A 22,438-nucleotide genomic window follows, 5' to 3' on the forward strand; every position below is an offset into this window, starting at 1 on the left:
TCATATTTGGGGACAAAACAGAAGCATCAAACATACATCAGCAAAATTGGATGGAAATGGGGTTTTCAAAAGCTGTAATTCTCTTCTATTTCTATAAGATCAATGTACAAGTACAACAACAGTGACTCCGTTCAACAGCAAGGTTGACGGTTGTGTCGGGAACCTGGGAGTTACACTTTTTGCACCTAAGATATGTGTGTAAATGTCAATTATGCACAGTTGCACACTTAATGGACAGTGGGGAAACAGTGTATTGTTATCTACATGATCGCAGTCTTCTGGGCCAGAACCTGACTGAACCACTCGACTGACGCTTTGGGTATCCTTGTCAAGTTGTTGTTGTAGTCAATATAGTAAAGGCCGAACCGCACAGTGTACCCTGAGTTCCACTCCCAGTTATCAAGCAGCGACCATACAAAGTAACCTTGGACATTGCAACCTTCCTTCCTGCAGTAATTCAGGTTGCAGAGTACTTAAGCATCAAGCTGGAAAAGCATACTGGTACCATGGATCATGTGTGGTGTTGGTGATTCAGTTCTAGTAATATCCGCAAAGAAATGAAACCTCACCTTATAGCATCTAGGAGGCTAGACATATAGTCATTGTGGTACTGTATCCTTTTATCATCTTGCAGGACAGTTTCTAGTCTGGAAAACCGGTTGTTTGCATCATCCATGCCTGCCATAAACAACTTGTCAAACACCATCAACTCTCTTAAGGCACTAATAGCCTGTGAACACTGAACAGTACAATCTCAGTTACCTACCATTCTCGGTAATGAACACAGGTGGATTTCCGTACTTCTCTTTAACATGTTTCATCAGATTGAACAAGCCCCAGGGAACTATGTGCAGCCAACTTGATGCTGCCTGAAAGTCGATAAATAAATATTTCTTTTAAATAAACATATAATTAAATAGATGTCAAACAAATGTAGAGAGTAAATTTGATGCAATAGAAGAAATAGTTGTGCAAATATTACCGTTTCTCCTATCTTCTTTCCATTCCTGTAAGCTGCATAGTGCATGCAGAGAGGATATCAGTAATACTGACAATGGATTGGGAAGTTCATGATATCTTCATTTATCAAGACTGACCAGTTGAAATGATAGCAGAATCGGTTGAAGCATCATTCATTACAAGTTTCCTGATCCGCATCCTGTCGTTCCTAGCATATAATGTTGTGTAGTGGTTTATGCCTACAAAATCTAGTGAGCCAGATACTAACTGTGACTCCTGATTTGAAAACTGAGGCAGCCTGTCGCCTACAAGTTTCTGCATGGAGGCAGGGTAGTGGCCAAACATTAAGGGATCCAAGAACCTGTATTCAAACGCAGGAAAAATGTTTATCTACTTCAATTACATTTGAAAACAACTTATGTGTCATATCAAGTTGGTCTCACCATCCAAGCTCAAAGTCCATTGCCCGTGCTGCCGCTTCCCTGTCTTCATTGACATCTGACAATGGTTCATACCACTTGGAATCAAGTGCAATTCCAATGAGGCCTCCTTGTTTTTTCTGCAATTCGCACATAAAGGTATGCATTTATTTTCTTTGTTGTTTATCATCCTCTAAGAGAAAAATTACTTAAAAGATGTGTTTACAAATAGATTACCTTAAAATATTGCTTGTAAGTATGAAAAACACCAGCATGAGCCAAGAGTATGTTGTGGGCTACAATATACGGTTCGGTTGATGATTTACCATCCTTACAGAACAAATGAGACAAAATGGAGCACCTCCCAGGTGCTTGGATGCCAAAATCGTAACCATCAATTGCAAAGTTATGGGGCTCATTAACAGTTATCCAGTGCTTCACTCTATCTCCGAATTCCTGGAAGCAAGTAGATGCATAGTGAACAAAATCCTCCCTGCAAAATTTAGCTCTCTGGATCAGTTAAACCAGTTTTCGTAAAATAAATAATTTATATGCTACATAGATCATTTAAGTCTTCCATACACAATTTGCGAGTTTAACCAGCCACCGTATTTGTCTTCCAGTGCTTGCGGAAGGTCCCAGTGGAAGAGTGTTACATATGGTTGGATACCTGATTGACAAATATATAAATACTAAAGTAGGGCAATCATAAAAATGGGAGTTGGCAACTTTCCAAAGTGCAGATACGAAAATGTAGAAAACAGAATACCTTTATCTAATAGAACATCTATGAGGCTGTTATAGTAACTCAATCCTTCTTCATTAGGTTTGCCTGTTCCATCTGGCAAACAAATCATCTATACATTTAGCAAGGAAAGTAAAAAATATAAATAAATTGCGTGACTTATTTCATACATACTTGGGAAGATGCGTGACCATGAGATAGAGAACCGGTATGCATCCACGCCAATATCCTTCATCAAGTCAACATCTTCCTGCCAGTCAGGGTTAGGTTTGTCAGCTCTAGATAATCTATTGGTGTGGCTGATCTTCATATTTCATTATCAACCAAGAAATATTCTATTTCAGATAGCGATATTGCCGATCCAAAATGGCACCCCATTCGGAACACTTATAAGTAGTCTCCCTGTTGACTTAATGTTAGAAAAAACGGTGCTTCATAAGTGTATTTGCGATTTGGGGTAGTAAGTTAACTGTCTCAACTGTCTACAGAATTAAAATGGAGAGGACAAGACGAAGTTACCAAAATGATGCTAATCAGAAATACATTGATGATTAAAAACATGAAACTAACTGAAAATACAGAAGTCCTTTCAGCTTGTATAAATTAACAGAGGTTGATTAAATGAGAGGCATGCAAAACAAAATTCAACAGCTGTCAGCAATGCAGGTATCAATGGACTCTCTTACATGTTGATAGCATAACCTCTAATAAGCTTGCCATCATTAAACGTATCACTGAATGAACAAGACATTATCTAAAAGATTGGAGTGCACAGGACTTTGCAAACGTATCATCACTGATTGAGGTAGATTTGAAATTCCAGCTTACATATAACATAACAAAGGAATGAACCAAATCACATAAACAGATTAAGTAAAGATTCATTGATTAACTCACCTTGTAACGATGGTAATGGTCAACAGCAACATCTGCATTGCTGAAATCTATCACCCGCCCTGTAGAGAAGACGACATTCAGTCATAATTTGGATACAGCTGCCACTATCAGGCTAGAGTACTTTTTACAACAGATCATCGTCACTGCACCAGGTCGTTTCGCGAGAGTATCCCATATTGTAGGTCCGCGTTGACCCTCATTGACAGCGCCCTCGTACTGGTAACATATTGACCAAAAACTACTATCAGATAAAACAAACTAAAGGCACGTCAGCTGAAATCGGAGAGAAGACTGTTTCCAGTACTAGACCTGGTAAGCGGAAGAAGCTGTGCCGAAGGTAAACCCGGGAGGGAAGTCTGCTCTCCTTATGGCCCCAGCACAAGCGGCAAAGCTGACAAGGATATGAACCAGAACCAGCGGTAAGAAACCCATGGCGTTTCCTTCAGTTGGAAGCACTACCCACTAATGCCTTTATTCCATGAGTGAGTACCAGACAGGAGCACAAGCTAGAGATATATATATAAACCTTGGTGAGTTGGTGAGCGTGGGAGGCAACTGAAGGATGAGCTTCACTAGTCCCCAACGTGCGTCTGTGCTAAGTAACTCTTCCGGAGGCCACAGGCTGCGATATCTCTGTCAACAGCACCTGTGATCAGCAAGAGAAGGGGGAACTGCTTTGACATGTCCAGTTCGAAGTGCCACATGAGTGAAGCAAAAGCAAGCCTTGCTTGCGCGCAAGAGTTTCAGGCTGATTAGAGGTTCCCCCGCACTCCAGATTTAGTGGATCATAACTGCAGAGCCAAGCCTGGGCCTCTTCTTTGCAATCCACTCCAGTTTTTAGAATCGTGCAGAGTTCTTGCATAACTGACCCGGCCACCTGGAGATAATGCCACATCATTTACTACTACTTGCAGAGAAAGAGCATGATCCCCGCAAGATATTACACATGCCTTATCAGTGCCACGGTGCCAAGTGATAACGATGAGAAGGAAGCTACAGCGATTATCCAAATATAGAATAGTCAAACCTTTTGCTATCCATTTAGTTAGGCAGCATAATTCGCAAAAACAAAAAATTAGTTAGGCAGCATCGCTGTGTACGGACAAAACAAGTGGTGGCCGCTTACATGCTGATCACAATGCGTTTCAATAATGGGCGTGCTGTTATAGAAATGCGACGAGGCAAGAAGAATCTTCCGAGAGATTAGGGGCCCAACCTGTCAATGTGACACCTGTGCAGTCGCACTCGCACTTGTCCCATGGGGAACGGAGTGGCTTGCTTGCACGGCAGGAACAATTCAGGAAACAGTTTGATAAATCCGGTGGTAGCTACGTGAGAGGGACAGGATGGATTCGGCGATAGCGATCCGGTGGAAGAACATGCTGCTGCACTAGCCCAGCTGCAAGAGAAATAGAGAATGCGGGGGAGGTGCACATGTAACATGCTAATTGCTATCCATGGCCGTTGCTTGGCTGATGCATATCCTACGGGGATATGGCTCGTCGCAGAGTAATGCAGAACGAGAGAAACGCGGCCGTTGAGGGGAACATGGGTAGACTCCGAACGTTGGGTGAAATGCTTGTCGACGACATGACTAGAGAAGTAGTGGTACTAGAGAATATCGGAGGTGGCACGTCGCCGTCCTCTTCCCCGTAGATTGGGGCTGAATATTGCAAAAGACACGAGGCTGATACAAATCGGCGACACCTATCCGCCCACCCACCGGCCACCGGCCTACCGGCCACCGCCACCGCCCAGGCGAATAATCACCGTGACGCGATATCTACACCACCCCGGAAAGGGAGAATTTTTTCCGGCAAGACTTAAAAAAGGAAATGGAGGGGGCGGCGGTTTGGTGCTTGCCTGTACGGCAAAAGTCGCTTGGCTTGCGCGCGTCGGCGGCGGCGTAGAGGGGCCAGGAGCCGGAAGCGGCTCTCCGCCGTCAACGGGAAGCAAACGGGCATGTCGCGTGCCGCGTGGCGTGTGGCGTCGCCAGGTGGAGCGGAGCAGAGCCCGCGTCCTTCCGGTGACGCCGACGGCTGACGCCACGAGGAGGAAGAGGAGTCTTTTTTTTTTTGAGTGAACGAAGGAATAGGAATAGACGATGGGCTGGGCTAGATTTCGGTAGTACCATCTGGGGCTGAGCCCACTAGAATCTTACTTCCGTAGGCCCGGCCCGTTAAGTTCTGAAGCCCAGCTATAATAACTAGCAGAAGACGCTTCCGTTATCCTGACAAGGCGTTTCGTTATCCGCTGCGGCTGCTGCGTCTTCTCTGAGCGAGTGAGTGAGTGAGGAAGAGGATGGCTGGAATGGCGGCGCTGCAGGGGGCCATGGGGGCGCTCTCCATCTCGGCGCCCGGCGCCACGGCCAGCACCAGCGCCTTCTGGGGAAACCCGCTCGCAACCTACTCCGCCGCGCCGTCTGGGGTAATTTGTTTCTGCCGCCCTGCCCCGCTCTGTCTTAATTTCCCTCTCCCTGTCGCGGGAGATGCTAGCTTGCATTGTATCAGGGTTTAGAATCCTAGAGGTCGATACGAATGTCGCATGGCCACGATAATGTGATGTCAGTGTTGCTCGCTGGCCCGTTTAAGGTTTACACTGGCCAGCTTGGGCCAACCAACATTTGGGTTGAATGGGAATTGGCAGAGTTTGAACTACTAAATTTAATTATGCAGGTCAATTGGGAAAATTGTGCTTTATGTATGTAATATTTGGCAGATTGTGCTTCCACCCATGTACTGCAGAATAGGTTTCAATTTATACCTGCAAATTCCGTCTTGTGCCAAATGTGCCGAGTGCACTATAAATGGTGAACATCCAATTTACTGACGTCCAACGAAAGTAAGGTTATAGATTTGTCGGGTAATTGACATTCATGTTCATTTCTGTTATTGTATCCTCTTGGGCAATTGACCTTAAAGAACTGGTATTTTGAGTTTTTGTTCTAACCTGCGGGCTGCTGGAAACATACTATCTCATACTCAAATTTTGTGTTCATTCTGTCAATCACAAATGGTGAAAAATAAATTAACATCTAGCTCAGTTAACTCAGGCGATATCTTATGGCAAAAAGTTGCCACACTCCTGTATATTGTAGGGATTCCTTTTTTCATATATTATAAGCATAGCACTGCCTATACTTTTTTGACCCATGCTGGACATGCTGTCACTGCTATGTCCTCTTCAGTGTGTCTTACCTGTTTAACATAGCCTACTTTCAGATTATTTCACTCATAGCTGATTCTACGAAAAGGAGGGTACAAATCCTACTGAATAGTGAATATAGGTACCACAAAAGGGTAATAAGAAAATGGTGAGACCACAAATTCTAAATGAACTTATACCGACAGTCCGACAGAGCTTGGTACTTATGCTGTAAGGAAAGAAATAAACCCGTACTAAAAAGTAAGGCATGACCATACAGTTTAAATGGACCGTCGTGACCTCTGTGTTAGTTTAGCGACTTGACTGATTTATGTTTCCCTTTTTATTTTCTTTGAAGTGGATCATTATGTTCTTTCATATGAAACTCTAACAATATGTACATAAATTTGATATGCAGGTCAGGTTTATGGTGAAGACTAGCCCAATTGAAATGAGAGTGAGTACTAAACTGGGTTTAACATCTAACAATTTATTAGCTACTGCTAAGTGACAAACAATCCTTTCTCATTGCAGCTTAAGCGATGGGAACGGAAGAAGTGCAAACCAAACAGTCTTCCTATGCTGCACAAGATGCATGTTAGGGTTGGCGACACAGTACAGGTCATTGCAGGCCGTGAGAAAGGTAAGGTTGGGGAAGTCGTACGTCTTTACAAGCACAACAGCACTGTGATAGTGAAGGACCTGAACATGAAGTCAAAGCACAAGAAAGGAACAGATGATGAACCAGGTGAAATTGTCATGGTCAGTAAATATTTATATTGAAACTTCTTTTCATGTCTTCTGCCTTGCAAAGTTGCATATATCCCTAGCAAGAACCTAGTTTCGGTGTCACAAGTATTACCTCAGACTTGTAATTTCCCTTTGGTCAGATCGAAGGCCCCATTCACAGCTCGAACATGATGCTCTTCTCAAAGGAGAAGAACGTGACGAGTAGAGTTGGGCACAAACTCCTCGAGGACGGCACCAAGGTTCGCTACCTGAAGAAGACTGGCGAAGTAATCGACAGCGTCGAGAACTGGGCGAAGGTGTTCAAGGAAGGAGATTCGGAGTAGCCATCGTAGCACAGAAGCACTGCGCATGCTCTGAACTCTGCTTGTGTTAATTTTTTTAGCTTCAGAGTCTTTCTTGTAAATTACTACACGGTTGTCACCATTTTTGCAACACATGACATGCGGCCCTTTTACCAGCTGAAATGGCTCTGTTTCGTTTCAGTCGTTTGCATGAATCGTAATGTATTGTCCAGAAGTATACCTCGTATGTGATCATTCACCAGTTTTGCTAGTCATCGACTGGAAATGCAGCACTAGTGCTCTGGTAATCTGACGAGATGGTCTATGATAGCCACAGAAGCTTGCCGTGTTTGGAGGATATTGTTCGGGCTGAACTTTGTGACACATTTTCTGCCTGATAAGCTGACGCCGCAGGTAGGTTGTAGTACTGGATATATGTGATTTACTCTTTAAATTAACCACTGCCAGTATGGTCTGACTTGGCAGTACAGATATCAGAACAGAAAAGGCCTTACGGAAGCAACACAAACAGAGGAGGTACTCCCAGAGCCGAAACGCTGAGGCTTCCGATAGCATCTCCAGGAGAGTCCCAGTAGTCGTTCCCAATCCCATTTTCTTTTTCGAGTACCCGTAAGAGATTAGCGTGTTTTGTATTAAGTTTAGGGGAAGAGACCCGAGTTACAAAGTTATAAGAGAAACATCATCAGCCTTAGACTAGTCACAATGGGAAGTATCATAGACTAGTATCATACATATGATACTAGTTTATGATACAACACCTACAATGCATAGTATCATGAATTAGTATCATAGTTTCATCCTATTTAATGTTTTGTAGAATCTCAATGCAAATATGTGTACATGATGTGTTTGCCACTAAAATTTATAGTTTTACGTGCTATGATACCGTATCTACCTATGATACTACTCTCACATCTCTCCTCATTAATTGATGTGCCACATAAGATTTTTGCCTACATGGCATGCATGATACTACCTATGATCGTGAGACAGAGCTGAACTCCACCACACGAGCACTCACGCAAGCTATATATCCTAGTTTATGCTCTAGCAAAACAAGCTGAAACGGTGCTCCAACCGAGTCCCAAAACACTTCTCAAACCCTAATTTCTTTGGGAAGGGACTAAAAACACCCATCCTTATATAATGGCACTTTAAATATCAACTCCCTCATTATCTAGCCACGTGGAAGCTCCAACCACCAAAGAGGCATGCAGAGTTTGGCCAGCTTTTCTTGAGGCTACGCGTCCTGACCACTACCCTACTCGTAGTGTCCCGACCACTCCTTCATTCCCGAGTTTCCATCCAATGCTCCAACCACCAAAGAGGCATGCAGAGTTTGTCCTGCCATCACACGTCGTTTCATTAAGCTCGGCTTTGGCTCCATGGCCTCGTGGTCCACGAACAAGGACAGCGACCCCCTCAATGTCGTCGAGAACACCTCTGACTCTAACGAGATGCATTTCTAGGGTTTGCTCATGTGAAGATTGAATTTGATTTGCAAAAATCGTAGAATTTTATGTGTGGATGCGGTATTAGAGGTTTGAAAGTCGGGCTTCACCATTGTATAGAAGGAAAATTGCTCATACTCGAAGATCTGAAATTGAGAATCGGTGAGAAGAAGAGAGCTAAGGAGGAAATGTGGAAGGCCGAAGAGAAGCTACACGAGGAAAAAAAAAAGAGTGATGGTGGAACCAATGACGAAGGTAAAGGAACAAAAGAAGGCAATTGAACAAGACAATAAGATAAAATGCAAATGGAGCTATATTGGGCTGATATTATACACAAACACAAGATCAAAGCCAATGCATTGAGGTTGAGATGAAGATGATCAAAAGATACACATTTGAGAAGGAAATATGCCTACAATATGTATTTGGTGATATTGTTATCCTAGTCACGATTTAATCGCTGCATTAGATTTATAGAGGCATGAAGTATGTAATTGTATTTGTATGGTTGTAAACCACAAATAAAATTTAGGGAGCATATTTCAGGAAAGGCGCTAGAGACGAACACTTTTGACTCCCAGGCATAACGTAGAGTCGTAGAGCTCCACAAACAAGAAGCATCTCTTTGGACCAAACCTCACCGGTCAACCAAAACACATAAGTTGGGCAAACTCAAGGGAGTCCCGAAAATTTGGGTTGCCACAACAGATGGCATTGTGTAGTACTCCCTCCGTTCTTTTTTAATTGACTCGAATTTAGTATAAGTTTGTACTAAATACGAGTCAGTATGTACTAGGCAACGCCATTTGTTGTGAACAACCACTATATATGGAAGCTAAGTGTCATCTATTATTCCCTCAAAAAAAAGTGTCATCTATTATTCTACGGAGTATCTATTAATGCAAGCTATCACATCATTCACTCTTTCGACCACCCAATTGTCCATTTTCTGTTACATACATAACTATTTCACGTCAATTGAATTTGGGACTCCAATCGAATCTTGCATATTCATGTCCGCTAGCTTCATGTGTTCTATACACTTGAGTTTACATAACAAAGTTCCTAAGACAATCCCCGCTGCAGTGCGGAGAGTATCCTTCTTGTATCGAGAAAAATAGATTCAAATTGGTGTAAATTGAGCCGTTGGCACTGACATAGCTCTCTTTTTTTTTTCTCTAGGTGTGGATTGAATCTGGATTAAAAATGCCATGTCGCGATTGGTTTATACATGCACGGGATGCTTTTGTCGTGCAGATATTCAAGATATTGCGCTCGCTAGATATTTGTACATACACCAGCAGATAATAGTGCTGGAGCTTTGCAACTTGCGAGCAGGGATAAAGACCGTTACTGCATCTCGTACATGCATTTCCCAGTCGACGACTCACGTCCCAGTCACGACTCAGTCAGGACTCACGTACCCCTGGGGCCCCTGCGTCCACGTACATACAAGCACGTGGAATTCGCCATCGGCATCCCTTGGATCAGAGCCAGCCCGCAGCCTCTCAAGTCTCAACCTGCTCAGTTCTCCTCTAAGTTAAATCTAATCCAAACCTCCATTGGCCGGCCTCGATTGTGCGTCTATAAATTCACAGGAGCCAGTTCTACTTGTAGCTAGCTTCAACCTTAGACAGCAACGGTCGAGAGGAGCAGTCATGGCGTCCACGAAGGGTCTCCTCCTCGTCGTGCTTACTCTCCTGCTCGCGGCCGCTTTCCTCGTCGCCGGCGGCGCAGCTGGCCGAACTCGTGAGCGCGCGCGTACTGCTTAATTAATTTCTAATGACTCCTGATAGCTGCTGCTTACATACATGCACGCTTCTGGCTTTATGTTGATGCAGAGGCCAAGGAGGAGGAGGCCGAAGCCGGCGTGCCACGGGGCCACTATCACCATGGTGGTGTCAGCGGCGCCGACGCTCACGGCAGCGGATGCAAGATGGGCTGCTGCGGGCGGCGGGACGGTCGCTGCCTCTGCTGCTCTAACGCCGACGAGATCCCGGAGCCGATGTACCGGCCGGCGGTGGAGGTCCACAACTGATCGAGCACCAGACGTTGTGATGCAGCAGGCAGTGATGTTGCCCTTCATACGGACGTGTTGTAAGCACTACTCGGGGTTAATTATGGTTTAGCTTGATTAATAATAGTATCACTCTGTTCCACATAAACCGTTTTAGCAAATTAAAATAGATTGCTAAAAGGCTTATAATATGAAACGGGGGTGGTAGTACTAGTACTGTACGTGCTAAAAAGAAGGTGGGGGCATATCCATGTTACCATGTACAGTGTTCTTGTAGAACGCTCTCTTGCAAGTTTTGGTCTGTCAAATATATCCGTTTGACGTCTTTGAGATTGATCGGTGCGGTTCATGTAACGTATTGTCATATTGTGTTATAGGCTTATGCATGTGAATAAAGGACACCACTACATCTTTTTCTATCACGCTTAATTCTACTTGATGCGCTAAATTCCTTCCGATCTAAGGGAAAAAAAAAGAACAATCGGATACCACGAGTGCCTTTAATTGTGAGGCTTTTTACCGTAGGGATGAATAAACGCCAACCGTTCAGCCTGGTTGATCTTATGGTCTAGACTGATAAATACTTGTTGATTGAAGGACTAGTATTTTTCCACCGAGGGTTAAATTTGGTAGATGAACACGTCAAGTCCCTCACCGAGGAACCTTCCATATAATAGCTAGTTTCCTTACCTTGACATTCCTTTATTTTTTTTAATAGTTCATATACCAATTTCGTATAAATAAATTAGGCGCGTGTGGGTACCTAATTCAGATCAACAACATAGAAATCGTAGAGAAATGAAAAATTAATTATCTATATCACTGTGATGAGTAACTTTCTGATCTCTAATAAAAAAGAACAAAGAAAGTTTATAAGAGGTTGAAAGTTTTGACGAACATGCAGCTCTATGTCTAGGCAGTAACAAACCGTTGGGGATGTTTTGGCTTCAAGGCCCGAGAAAACCATAAGTTTAGTCCAACCTACATGTAGTTTATTTTTTGAAAAATTCAAAAATAGCATTTCAAGTTTCAAGAAAAAACTAAAAATAAATCTGTATGTTGAAAATGTTCTGATCTACAACCATAGAAAAATTTCAACTCAGATTTTGTTATTTTTGCACAACCTCGGATATATGGTATCTAGAGTTAAAATTTCGCACACTAATATAACTCAACATTTTGTACATCTATATATTTTTATATTTTTTAAACTTTAAAATGCCATTTTTATTTTTAGAAAAACGAGATACATGTAGCGCGTCCTAGTAAATTTTACACTCAACTTCAAGGCCTGACTTAGCCACCGTTTTCTTATTTCTTCTTAATGTATTTTTAAGTTCAGAACTTCTAAATTTTAAATTTTAAATTTTCTAGTTAACAAGAAGAGAAAATATGGCGAGACCTATCTTGTAGGCATTGCATCGGCGCGAAACATGGGAGTTCGTTAGTCGCCGGTACATGTGGCATGGCAACGAGCCGGCTTCTCAGGTGCGGGTACAATATGTGAGAGGGCTTCTCCGGCTCGAGCGGGCCCACATCACGATTTCCTGGAAGGACTAGTCAGAGCGATAACAACCTACCTAGGCTACATCGTGCAATGGCGAGGCCTAGTAGACGAAAAAACCGAAAGCCTCCCGCTCTTAGAACAAACCTCATAGAATGATTCTCTACCAAGCATCCATGACTTATGGGAGGCATGGAAGCTCATCGTCGAGCGACACAGTAAAGGAGACGCACACCTGAGAGACGGAAGCACATGGGAATCTCACGGAGTGGCACCTGGTGGGACCGGGGCTGGGAGACGGGGACTTCGTCGCGATGGCACCACATGTCCTCCTGGGCTTGCCTTGAGACGTCCCGTGGCTTACGGCGAGACGTGGATAGCCAAAATTGTCGAGACTTTCGAAAACTTTTATTTGTACCGATATATCAGTTAGTATGTTATAATAACATCTTATAAAGGTTGGAAAGCATAATAACAACTTATATTGTAGGAAACAGGGTCCGTCAAATTATTACCGCTCTGTCCAATACTACACACCTGATTTTAACTCAAAATAATCCCATAAGTTATAGTAAATAGAAGTGTGGAGCTTGATCAAGCTAAGAATGATTGAAATATATATGAGTTTGTGACATATGGCAGACTTACCCTTCCCAAGATATACATAAAATAAAATTGAATATCATGCAATTATAGTAGAAGGAAATTGCCTCTAAAAACTACCAAAACTGATTGCATAAAATATTCCTGTAATTAAGGGTGGATATGATTCAATACTACTAGACCAGGTGACCAGTAAATTGCACCGTAAAATGCCCCTTAATTGTTCCTTTCAATTAAATCTATCTTCTATTCGAGACAACAAAACTATCAACGTCCCAAGGTCGCTCCTAGGATACCAAAACTAAAGCAATACAACATAATGTGGGCCTAACAAGACGAGAATACCTCCCCTCGGCTCCATGGTGCCGGTGTGGCGGCAAAATATGGAGACAAGAGAGGTTTGATCTACAAAGTGATGCCTTATATTTTGACGATATAATATGTGTGTCTACGGGGAGAATCATTTTTAGTTAGTTGCTACATACAAAACATGCCACACGCGGCACGTTAGGGTGAGAGAGATGAAATCACCATTATGGAGATGGTTACTAGACTAAACACCCAACTTAGAGGAACAAAGTTTGGAAGGTTGGAAGTTGGACTGCCAAGTGTGAGCCTCATCAAATGATCCCATCGAAAACCTGTGTGTACTTCATTAATGATTGAAAAATCTTGTGTCTCGCTCCTTCTAGAGCATCCACAATGAGAGGTGAAATGCAGACTTTCGTGTCGGGAAATCATTAGACGGAAGAAGTAGAAGGTGTTTGTGGATCTGATCTCAGAGTGAATAGCTTGAGGTAAATGCACACGGGCGGAAGGATTGCCCATGGTCGTCTGCACCGAATCACTAAACAAGTTTGCAAAGTTCCAAGTCACAAAGATGTGTTCAGTAGTCGCAGGCTAAATGTCAGAGAAGCTAAGTAGCGGGTTGGGGGATTCCACGCTTTGCGAGGTTATTAGTTGCGCCCTATCTTGAAAGGTTAGCTAGGACAAGGTCTTGGACCATGGTGCGATATTTGCCGCAAATCAAACTGTTGGTCATCATAGTGAGGCCTTGCATTTGGAATTCTTATGTGGAAGCAATTGAATAGATGTTGTTTGATTTCTATCTCCGAAAGACAGTGCCTTCAGTGGAATCTCGAGATGACAATGTCTTCAATGAAATCATAACCCTAAAACATCCCAACCCAAATCCTATCTTCTTAGGTGACCTTGCTTTTCTCCTCCCCATTTATGCTTCGCAATGGCTTCTCGACAGACCCCTTTCACTAATCTGCAAACATTATCGGTCCACGTTGGTCGCTACTTCACACACCTTATTTTTTCTAAATCTCCCATGAGAATATTCCAACATGACTTCAGAATTGTCATAAATGTAAAAGGTTAGAAAATCTTGATCTCCTTAATAATTATTTAAATGAATATTATCTCTAGAACAATAGTGCATGGTTTGATATCTCTACGTCGATCATGGGCATGTTCCTCGAGAAAATGCCTCTCTACTCATTTATCTAAAAATACATGACTTACAAATTTAGTCAAATGCAATGCTTGCTAAGTTTGGCCAACTATATATGCCGAAATATGAAGGTGTACAATACAGAATTATTATCAATATATGCACCACAATGGTTGGGATATCCTCCTCATGTGGACTATGAGAAGAGATGCCAATATGAAGCCTTTTAGGAAGCCTAAAGCGCACCACCCATATACCATATGGGTTATGATCTAGAGGCATTCTGGGCTTTGCACATGTAGACAGAGGAACATTAAGCTTCCATCCAGCCACCACTAAGTAGAGTAAAGAAAATCTTGGTTTATCCTCCATTAGTAAAAGAAGAAGAGAGAAAACAAGGCGAGAAAGTGTAAGGAAGAACTTAGAAATCGAGCAATAGGTGTTCCCCCACAAGGTTGTTAAGTACATCCCACTACTTCGTCTTTTCAAGTTGTAATTCCACAATCTTTGGTTAGATTATTCAAATGTCAATCTCTTGTGTCGCCCTAATTTTTTATGTTGTGTTCTAAGATATGTTCTCTGTTGATGTAGAGAGGCACTAGTGCTCACTAGAGAAGAACTCGCTATATCTCACATTTAATAAGAGTGGAGGAAGATTTATGTGGGTTTGCCCTGTGTTTTCTCCTCTAAAGTTGAGGGTTTTACACGCAAAAGAGTGGTGTATATGTGTTGGCTACACTTTCGGGTTATGAGATTGCTGAAATCATCTACTACTTGTTTTACATGTGTGTTATTTGCACTCAATACTTGTCCTTTGTTTGAACAAAATTTATTTTATACATATATGTTTGATACATATATTTCCTTCCAACACGAGCAACGTTCCATTAGTTTGTATAATATGAGGCAAAAGTATAGTTCAATTATGTTGTGTGTCTTCTAGACCATGTTAAGTATGTGTTAATTCCTCAGAAAAGAGATATAATTTCATTATGTATCCATTCAGTATTTAGTACTTAGTGAGATTTGGCTTAAATAGATTTATATGTCATATATTTTGAGATGGAGGGAGTATCATAAGTAAGATAGTACCAATGAATTTGGTTGTTTTACGCTGGAGATTTGTGTAGTCGATTTTTACTCATTAATGACAAAACATTACGATACACTCTGAACCCAAGAAGATACTAAACATAGCAGGATCCTTTAGGTGACAATTGATATGGGACCACGGGTTGCACTATGCACTAGGGCAATAACAAGGGTGCAAACGGGTCGGATAGTGCCTTTTCTATATCCGTTTTATATTTTGAAAATAAATACCGATGCGAATATAGATCTTGTTGAGTAATTAATATATAGCAAATGCTAGCTCCTCGAGTATGGATGTGGACGAGATGATCTCTCAATTAAAAAAGGATACAAAGATAAGGAAGTAATAGACTCTGTGTCGTATAGGGATAAATATAACTAATAAAATACAGAAAATCGATCACAGAAAAATACATTTGACCATCTTGTTAGTTTTTTTTTATTAAGTAATTGGCATATTGGGCGAGCTAACATAGTTTCAAAATTCAATTCCACATTTGTATTTCTATTTGTAAAATGGATCCTGCCCCGGATATTTACCACAACTCTTTCCATGTTTGCCTAGATTAAGATATTTCCACGACCATTTCCAATTTTCCGAACAGCCAATGTCGAGTAATTCGAGTTATCCAGTGCCTAATAATAGCATTTCGATGTCGTGTCGGTTTCGCCGCCGGTGAGGTCGCGGCAGTGCGGTGAGTGCAAAAGTTAATTAAGGCGATGCACATCTTGAGACGCGCGGATCCCGGCAGGGTGTGGTGGTGCACGTGGACTGCACCCGCACCCAGGGAGATCTGTGTGACATCGACAGGGAGAAGGAACCCACCATGGAAAGGCATTTTGACCTTACCAGCGGCGCTCTCCGGCCTCTCTCGTCTCCGGTCCGGTGCATGGTGACGCCACCACCGGCCGGCAGGGTGCTGACACGACGATCTAGCCACCGAGCTAGCCACTGTTGGGTACTCCTCAATAACAGCATTCGTGCTTTGTTTCCATACGAGTAAGTGGAACAGTGGTACCCTAGCTGTCTTCCTCACACGAAGCCGGGCAAGTACAAGTCTAGAAAGAGCGTGGACTGACAGCTCCTCCGATCCACTCGCGTCACCGTCGAGACAAAGGAAGCGCCGTGCGCGAGAGGGCGGTCAAGAGATGGGCAGCGTTGGCGGTGGCTCGCCGGAACATGGCCAGCATGCCGCGGCGCCGGTGTGCGTGTCGGGCGCCACCGGCTACGTCGGCTCGTGGCTGGTCCGCACGCTGCTGCGGCGGGGCCGCCGCGTCCACGCCACGGCGAGGGATCCAGGTACGTACGTACGTAGGCGCGCCCAGATCGGTGTAGTGGCCATGGCTTATAAGGTGGCGCGCTCGTACTGTGGCAGCCAAGGCGTGGCGGACGCTGTCGGCGGTGGAGGGGACGGAGCGGCTGAGGGTGTTCCGGGCGGACATGGCCGAGGAAGGGAGCTTCGACGACGCCGTGAGCGGCTGCGCCGCGCTCTTCCACGTCGCCGCCTCCATGGACCTCCACCTAGCGCCCGACCAGCACCACGTCGGTAAGCCGCGGCCACCATGTTGACTTTCTGATCACTCCGTCGTTGATGTAACGCGCAGAACGGCAGAAAGAATCCATAGTCCGAGCTAAATCTCGATCTAGAGCTCCCTAGGGAACGTACACGAAGGACTAATAAACCGGTCGAATTAAGTGTGCGTGTTTGTCGGATCTAGTTTTGACCAGGCAGTGCACGGTATACTCACATGATTCACATCACGGTACTGTTCGTGTCCTATGGTCACTGATCATGTGTCCTTGCATGAAGAGGAGCGGGCGAGGTCGCAGGTGCTGGAGCCGGCGACGCGGGGCATCATCAACGTGCTTCGGTCCTGCGTCCGCGCCGGGACCGTCCGCCGGGTCATCTTCACCTCCTCCGTCAGCACCTTGTCTTCCGCGGCGGCGGCGGGCGCGGAGGAGGGGGTCGTCGACGAGTCATGCCTCCGAGACCTCGACGACGTCTGGGCCACCAAGCCCATCGGCTGGGTAACTGTGACAACCAACGATCTGGCCAAACTCCATGAAGCAGCTAGCTACCTGCTCTCTGACACGATGCAATGCGCAGGTCTACATCCTGTCGAAGCGGCTGGCGGAGGAGGCGGCGTTCTCGTTCGCGCGAGACAACGGCATCCACCTCGTCTCCATCGTGCTGCCCACCGTCGCCGGCCCGTTCCTGACGCCGGCCGTGCCCACCAGCGTGCAGCTCCTCCTCTCCCCCGTAACACGTACGTGCACACTGAACATGCATCTTCAGAAACACACGTCTCGCTAGGACGCTAGTACATTTTTACTCTGACTCTGAATCTCTGATAGTTTCTCCGACGCTGGCTGCAGGAGACCCGAAGCTGCACGCGCTGCTGGCGTCGGTGCACGCGAGGTTCGGGTGCGTGCCGCTGGCGCACGTCCAGGACGCCTGCGACGCGCACGTCTTCCTCATGGACGCGCCGGCCGCCGAGGGGCGGTACCTGTGCGCCGGCGGGAGCCGCGGGATGGCCCAGATCGCCCGGCTCCTCTCCTCGCACTATCCACCGTTCAAGCCAGCAGAACGGCAAGCAATCGAGCTATGGTTTTTCACGTGTTTTTCGATTTTTTTCTGTGATCTGATTCTTGGAAAGTTTTGATGCAGAGCGAGCGAGGAATTCGATGGTTCCAGCCCGTCCGTGGTGTCGTCCAAGAGGCTGCTGGATATGGGGTTCAGGTTCCAGCACGACGTGGAGGATGTCTTCAGGGACACTGTTGCGCAGTGTGTTGACCATGGCTTCTTGGAGCAGCCTGATGATGGCTGTGATTAATGGGGTTTTAGCATAACCGCATAAGTCGAATAAGGCTGCTTCCGCTGGGAACTGGGATGAGTATTGAGTTGGGAAGGCTCGATTATCGATTTGTTGACCATATTTGAGGCAAACTGAAATAAACTTATTCAAATATTTTGAAGTACCCCTCCATATCCCAAAATATAATGCTCGCTTAACTTTTTCTTATCAACAACACACAACAAAATACGTCTATCCCCATCCCTCCACACACACAAAAAAACCCAAATTTGCACATTTTAGTCTCGTCCGGCAATGCATTAACAAAGTGCAAACTAAAGCATTCTTTATGTTTTGGGGCGGCGGTGTAAGAAAAAAACTACGAGGCCTTTCGCAGGAGTGGTTTAATGTGGTTTGCAAATATTAGCTCCCAATGATTTGGTGAAAACACTCCCCTAACCTAATCCCCTTTCCTCATAGCGACGTCCTCACCAATCCCTTCCCCAACCCATTTCGTTTGGTAGGAAGTCGCCCCGGTGATGGTAGTGCGAACTAGCTGCGCTTGCGACATCGCGATGCGTAAAAAATGCAAGCGAAGAGGCGTGTCACATATCCACTTCGACCCAACATGTTTCGACGTGTTTTTTGGGGATCGTTGGGGCTACACATGGGGCTACACCCATCAAACACTGACCCACCGAAATGGTTTTTAGTGTTTTTGAGTGGGTTGGAATAATACCCAAGCAACCCCGTCAAAACTCCTCCGACGAACATGGCCTCAAGTGGGTCCCGATTATGGGCCGATATCAAAGATATTTCTATGGAGTGTACTTTTGAAATCTGGTGCCACGGTGCTGCGTTGTTTCATAGGAAGAAGATAAGACATACTACCGCTTGTCTCAATTAATTGACGCATGCGTAGGAGAAACAACATGCATGTGCAGGCTCCCTCCGCATCGATTAAATCCGACCGAAGGGAGTAGTGTATAGTAGCTAGGGATAGAGGGTGCACAAAGAGTAGAGGGATGATGACAAGACGACTGACAAGCGCTCGACCCACAGAGCAACTAGTAGGTACTACCTCTGTTTCATGATGTAAGCCTTTTTAGAAAGCTAATTCACCTTTCTAAAAGACTTACATTTTGGAAGCAGAGGTAATAATAGTGATTAGCATTGCTAGTGAAAAGGCTTATCTGAACGTGGTGACATACCAAATTGGCACTACTAGAGGTATCGTCGGTTATTAGAGCAACAATGGGAGTCAGATGGAGAGAGATTACAAGGCGCGTGAACGGGAGCACGCCAAATACGGGGTGCTAGAGGAGGCGGAGGTGAGGGGGAGAGGAGGCTGAGGTGAGGAAGGATAGGATTGTGGATGAAGGAGTTGCGGGTGGAGGCCACAATCGCTATAGTGCAAATCCTTCTTAAATTTTAAGGTCCGATGGTCTATTTGGATGCCATAAGTTTTGTAGGAATTCAACTCAAATTTTAAATATAAATATTTGGCATTAGCACGATCATCAGATGTTAATATTCAATCATTACTATATGCTACATAGACCACAATCCAACTGCGTCTATGACTAATAATCCACTTCAGATTATCATCCGAACCCCTTCTAGTATTAAGTTGTAAGCAACAGACTATCGTATTAAGCAATGTGCGTAAAGTAAACAATAGAATTATCCTTAGACAAAACATTGTTGTTTTCTCCCTAGTAGCAACATCACATCTACAATCTTAGAAGTTAAATGTCACTCTTCCAGAAAACTAGAGGCATGAACCCACTATCGAATATAAATACCCCCTCTTGGAGATACATGCAACTACTTGATCAAGGTAACTACAAGTACCGGAGGGCATGCAAGATCTTAAATAATAGTATTATGATAATATGATGAACAAAATGATCACAATTCCACAATTTATCGGATCCCAACAAACACAACACCGATTACATCAGATGGATCTCAATCATGTAAGACAACTCATGAGATCATTGTATCGAAATACATGGGAGAGAGGTTACCAACTAGCTACAGCCGAGAACCCGTAGTCCAGGGGGAACTACTCACAAACCATCATGGAGTCGAAGTGGAGGCGGTGGAGTCGATGGAGGTGGCTCCGAGGGTCAATCCCCGTCCCGGCAGGGTGCCGGAACAGGAACTTCTGACCCCCGAAACTCGTCTGGACGATGGTGGCGGCGATGGATCTTTTCGTGGACGGATGCTTATATATTTAGGGTTTTCTCGTCGAAGGCTTTATATAGACGGAAGATTTAGGTCGGTGGGGTGCCTAGTGGCCCCACACCTACCCTAGGCGCGGCCAGGTCCATGTCGCGCCTAGGGGTGGTTTGGGCGCCCTGCTGCGCCTCTACGACCCCCCCTTCGAAGTTCGTATTCGTTTCGGTATAATATTGACTTCGGATTTTGTTTCGTCCAATTCCGAGAATATTTCATGTACAATTTTTCTAAAATTGAAAGTTCAGAGATGGTAAACCTAGAGGGGGGGGTGAATAGGTTTCTACAGATTTTAATTCTTTCTTTGCAATATTAGGCTTTGCGGAATATAAAGGTGAGCCTAATGCAAACTAGGTGAAATAACCTATATGAGGATACAATTAACTCGAGCACGAAGGCTCTCACAGGCAGTTAAATCACAAGTAAAGAGTTCGGTTAGAGATAACCGATAGCACGCTGAGATGAGCGTTTATTCCCGTGTTCCCTTCATTTGCAAGAAGGTACGTCACGTTCGGAGGAGTGGAGGTCCCACGAAGGATTCCCCGCGCCACGAAGGCTCACCTTATTCTCCGGAGCCTATCCCACGAAGGAATAGCTCACTCACTTGTGGTAGACTTTGAGGTAGCCTCCAAACCTTCACAATCTTGTCAGGAGCAAATCCACAGCTCGGATGCTTCCAGACCACTCTTGCCCACCTAGGGTTTCCAAGGAACCCTAGAGAGCAAGCTTCTTGATGAATACAAGGGGGAATGAGATTTGGCTTGGTAGAACGGTAGATCGGATCCTCCTCTATCGTTTCACCGGAGGGATTTGAGTTTGGGTGGAGGAAGAGGGAGATCTGAGGCTTTTGGTGTTTCTAACAATGGAGTATGAGAGAGAGCTCAAGAACAGCTTGTAGTGTAGTGCCTACCCCTTCAGAGGTAGAAGAACGAGTATATATAGTGTCACTTGAAATATGACCGTTGTTGACTTGCCACATCAGCATTTTCTTCGAGGGCCCGATCGGACCGGGCCAGGGACCGGATAGGCCGGTCCAAACCGGAGGAGGGGCCGGACCACGACCGGACGAGCTCTGGGACATACTGGACATCTTCCGGCTGGCACAAGCGAGGGGGGCGGTTGGCGCCGGGGCGCCCGGCCCAGCACTCGGCCCAACCGGGCGTGCGACCGGACGGATCCGGTCCAGACCGGGCCGGCGACCGGACGATGACCGGACCACTTCTGGATGCTTACTGGACATCGTCCGGTTGGCACAGGTCCTGGGGCCAGTCTGCGCCGGGCTGGCCGGTGCCAGGGCCGGTCTGACCGGGCCATAGACCGGCTGGGTGCTGAAAACCCTTTGTTGATTTTGCATCGAAGTGGGAGGGGGGGTTCTCCTATTGCCTTCTTGTTCCATTGATACACCATTATACCTCATTGGCTAATACCTGGGAATCATCTTGTAGAAATGTATTAGACCGAATACTCTAGCACGGTGTCATAGTTACCAAAATAATGGATAAGGGTAAAATACCCTTACAGTTCTGACCCCCGAAACTCGTCCGGACGACGGCGACGGCGACGAAACTTTTCGTGAAAGGAGACTTGTATATTCATGGTTTTCTCGTCGAAGGCTTTATATAGGCGGAAGATTTAGGTCGGTTGGGTGCCTGGTGACCCCACACCTACCCTAGGCGCGGGCCAGGTCCAGGTCGCGCCTAGGGGTGGTTTGGGCACCCTGCTGCGCCTCTTCGACCCCCCTTGGGAGTTCGTCTTCCTTTCGGTACAATATTGACTTCGGCTTTTGTTTCGTCCAATTCCAAGAATATTTCCTGTACAACTTTTCTGAAATACAAAAACAACAGAAAACAGGGAGCTGGTACTGTGGAATCTTGTTAATAGGTTAGTGCCAGAAATCATGTAAAAGTGTAACGAAGTGCAATCAAAATATATATGAATTGGTGTAAAATAAGCATGGAGCATCAAAAATTATAGATACGTTTGCAACGTACTTATCGTGAAAGTATTTTTCCAGAAAAATACATCGACTCTACATTTTTTCAAACAAAATATTTTTAT

General features: G+C 44.9%; 4 protein-coding genes across 5 annotated transcripts; 3 read left to right on the plus strand and 1 right to left on the minus strand.

Moving 5' to 3' along the window:
* Positions 1 to 62: 62 nt before the first annotated feature.
* On the minus strand, positions 63 to 3,519 carry LOC127312261 (beta-glucosidase 25). The gene is made up of 13 exons (XM_051342813.2): positions 3,331 to 3,519; positions 3,171 to 3,237; positions 3,022 to 3,080; positions 2,299 to 2,374; positions 2,149 to 2,220; positions 1,962 to 2,049; positions 1,617 to 1,872; positions 1,404 to 1,519; positions 1,098 to 1,321; positions 983 to 1,014; positions 767 to 869; positions 570 to 678; positions 63 to 447 (listed from the first exon to the last, which is right to left on the minus strand). Exons 1-13 carry the CDS (start codon positions 3,451 to 3,453, stop codon positions 261 to 263), a joined length of 1,512 nt encoding a protein of 503 aa, XP_051198773.1. The 5' UTR covers positions 3,454 to 3,519; the 3' UTR covers positions 63 to 260.
* Positions 3,520 to 5,246: 1,727 nt separating this feature from the next.
* Positions 5,247 to 7,397, plus strand: LOC127312260 (large ribosomal subunit protein uL24c). Its single transcript, XM_051342811.2, has 4 exons — positions 5,247 to 5,448; positions 6,584 to 6,622; positions 6,700 to 6,927; positions 7,056 to 7,397. The coding sequence occupies exons 1-4, from the start codon at positions 5,323 to 5,325 to the stop codon at positions 7,236 to 7,238; spliced, it is 576 nt and encodes a 191-aa protein (XP_051198771.1). The 5' UTR covers positions 5,247 to 5,322; the 3' UTR covers positions 7,239 to 7,397.
* Positions 7,398 to 10,213: 2,816 nt separating this feature from the next.
* Positions 10,214 to 11,019, plus strand: LOC127316849 (uncharacterized). Its single transcript, XM_051347318.2, has 2 exons — positions 10,214 to 10,417; positions 10,510 to 11,019. The coding sequence occupies exons 1-2, from the start codon at positions 10,327 to 10,329 to the stop codon at positions 10,704 to 10,706; spliced, it is 288 nt and encodes a 95-aa protein (XP_051203278.1). The 5' UTR covers positions 10,214 to 10,326; the 3' UTR covers positions 10,707 to 11,019.
* A 5,348-nt stretch (positions 11,020 to 16,367) lies between these two features.
* On the plus strand, positions 16,368 to 18,184 carry LOC127312259 (putative anthocyanidin reductase). 2 transcript variants are annotated; one of them, XM_051342809.2, is made up of 5 exons: positions 16,368 to 16,643; positions 16,720 to 16,890; positions 17,155 to 17,372; positions 17,452 to 17,611; positions 17,721 to 18,184. In XM_051342809.2, the coding sequence occupies exons 1-5, from the start codon at positions 16,493 to 16,495 to the stop codon at positions 18,005 to 18,007; spliced, it is 987 nt and encodes a 328-aa protein (XP_051198769.1). In that variant the 5' UTR covers positions 16,368 to 16,492; the 3' UTR covers positions 18,008 to 18,184. The 2 variants fall into 2 exon arrangements, with proteins under 2 accessions (XP_051198769.1, XP_051198770.1); XM_051342810.2 differs by lacking the exon at positions 16,720 to 16,890.
* Positions 18,185 to 22,438: the final 4,254 nt, after the last annotated feature.

Source organism: Lolium perenne, chromosome 7 (assembly GCF_019359855.2).
Source record: "Lolium perenne isolate Kyuss_39 chromosome 7, Kyuss_2.0, whole genome shotgun sequence".
Lineage (NCBI taxonomy): Eukaryota > Viridiplantae > Streptophyta > Magnoliopsida > Poales > Poaceae > Lolium > Lolium perenne.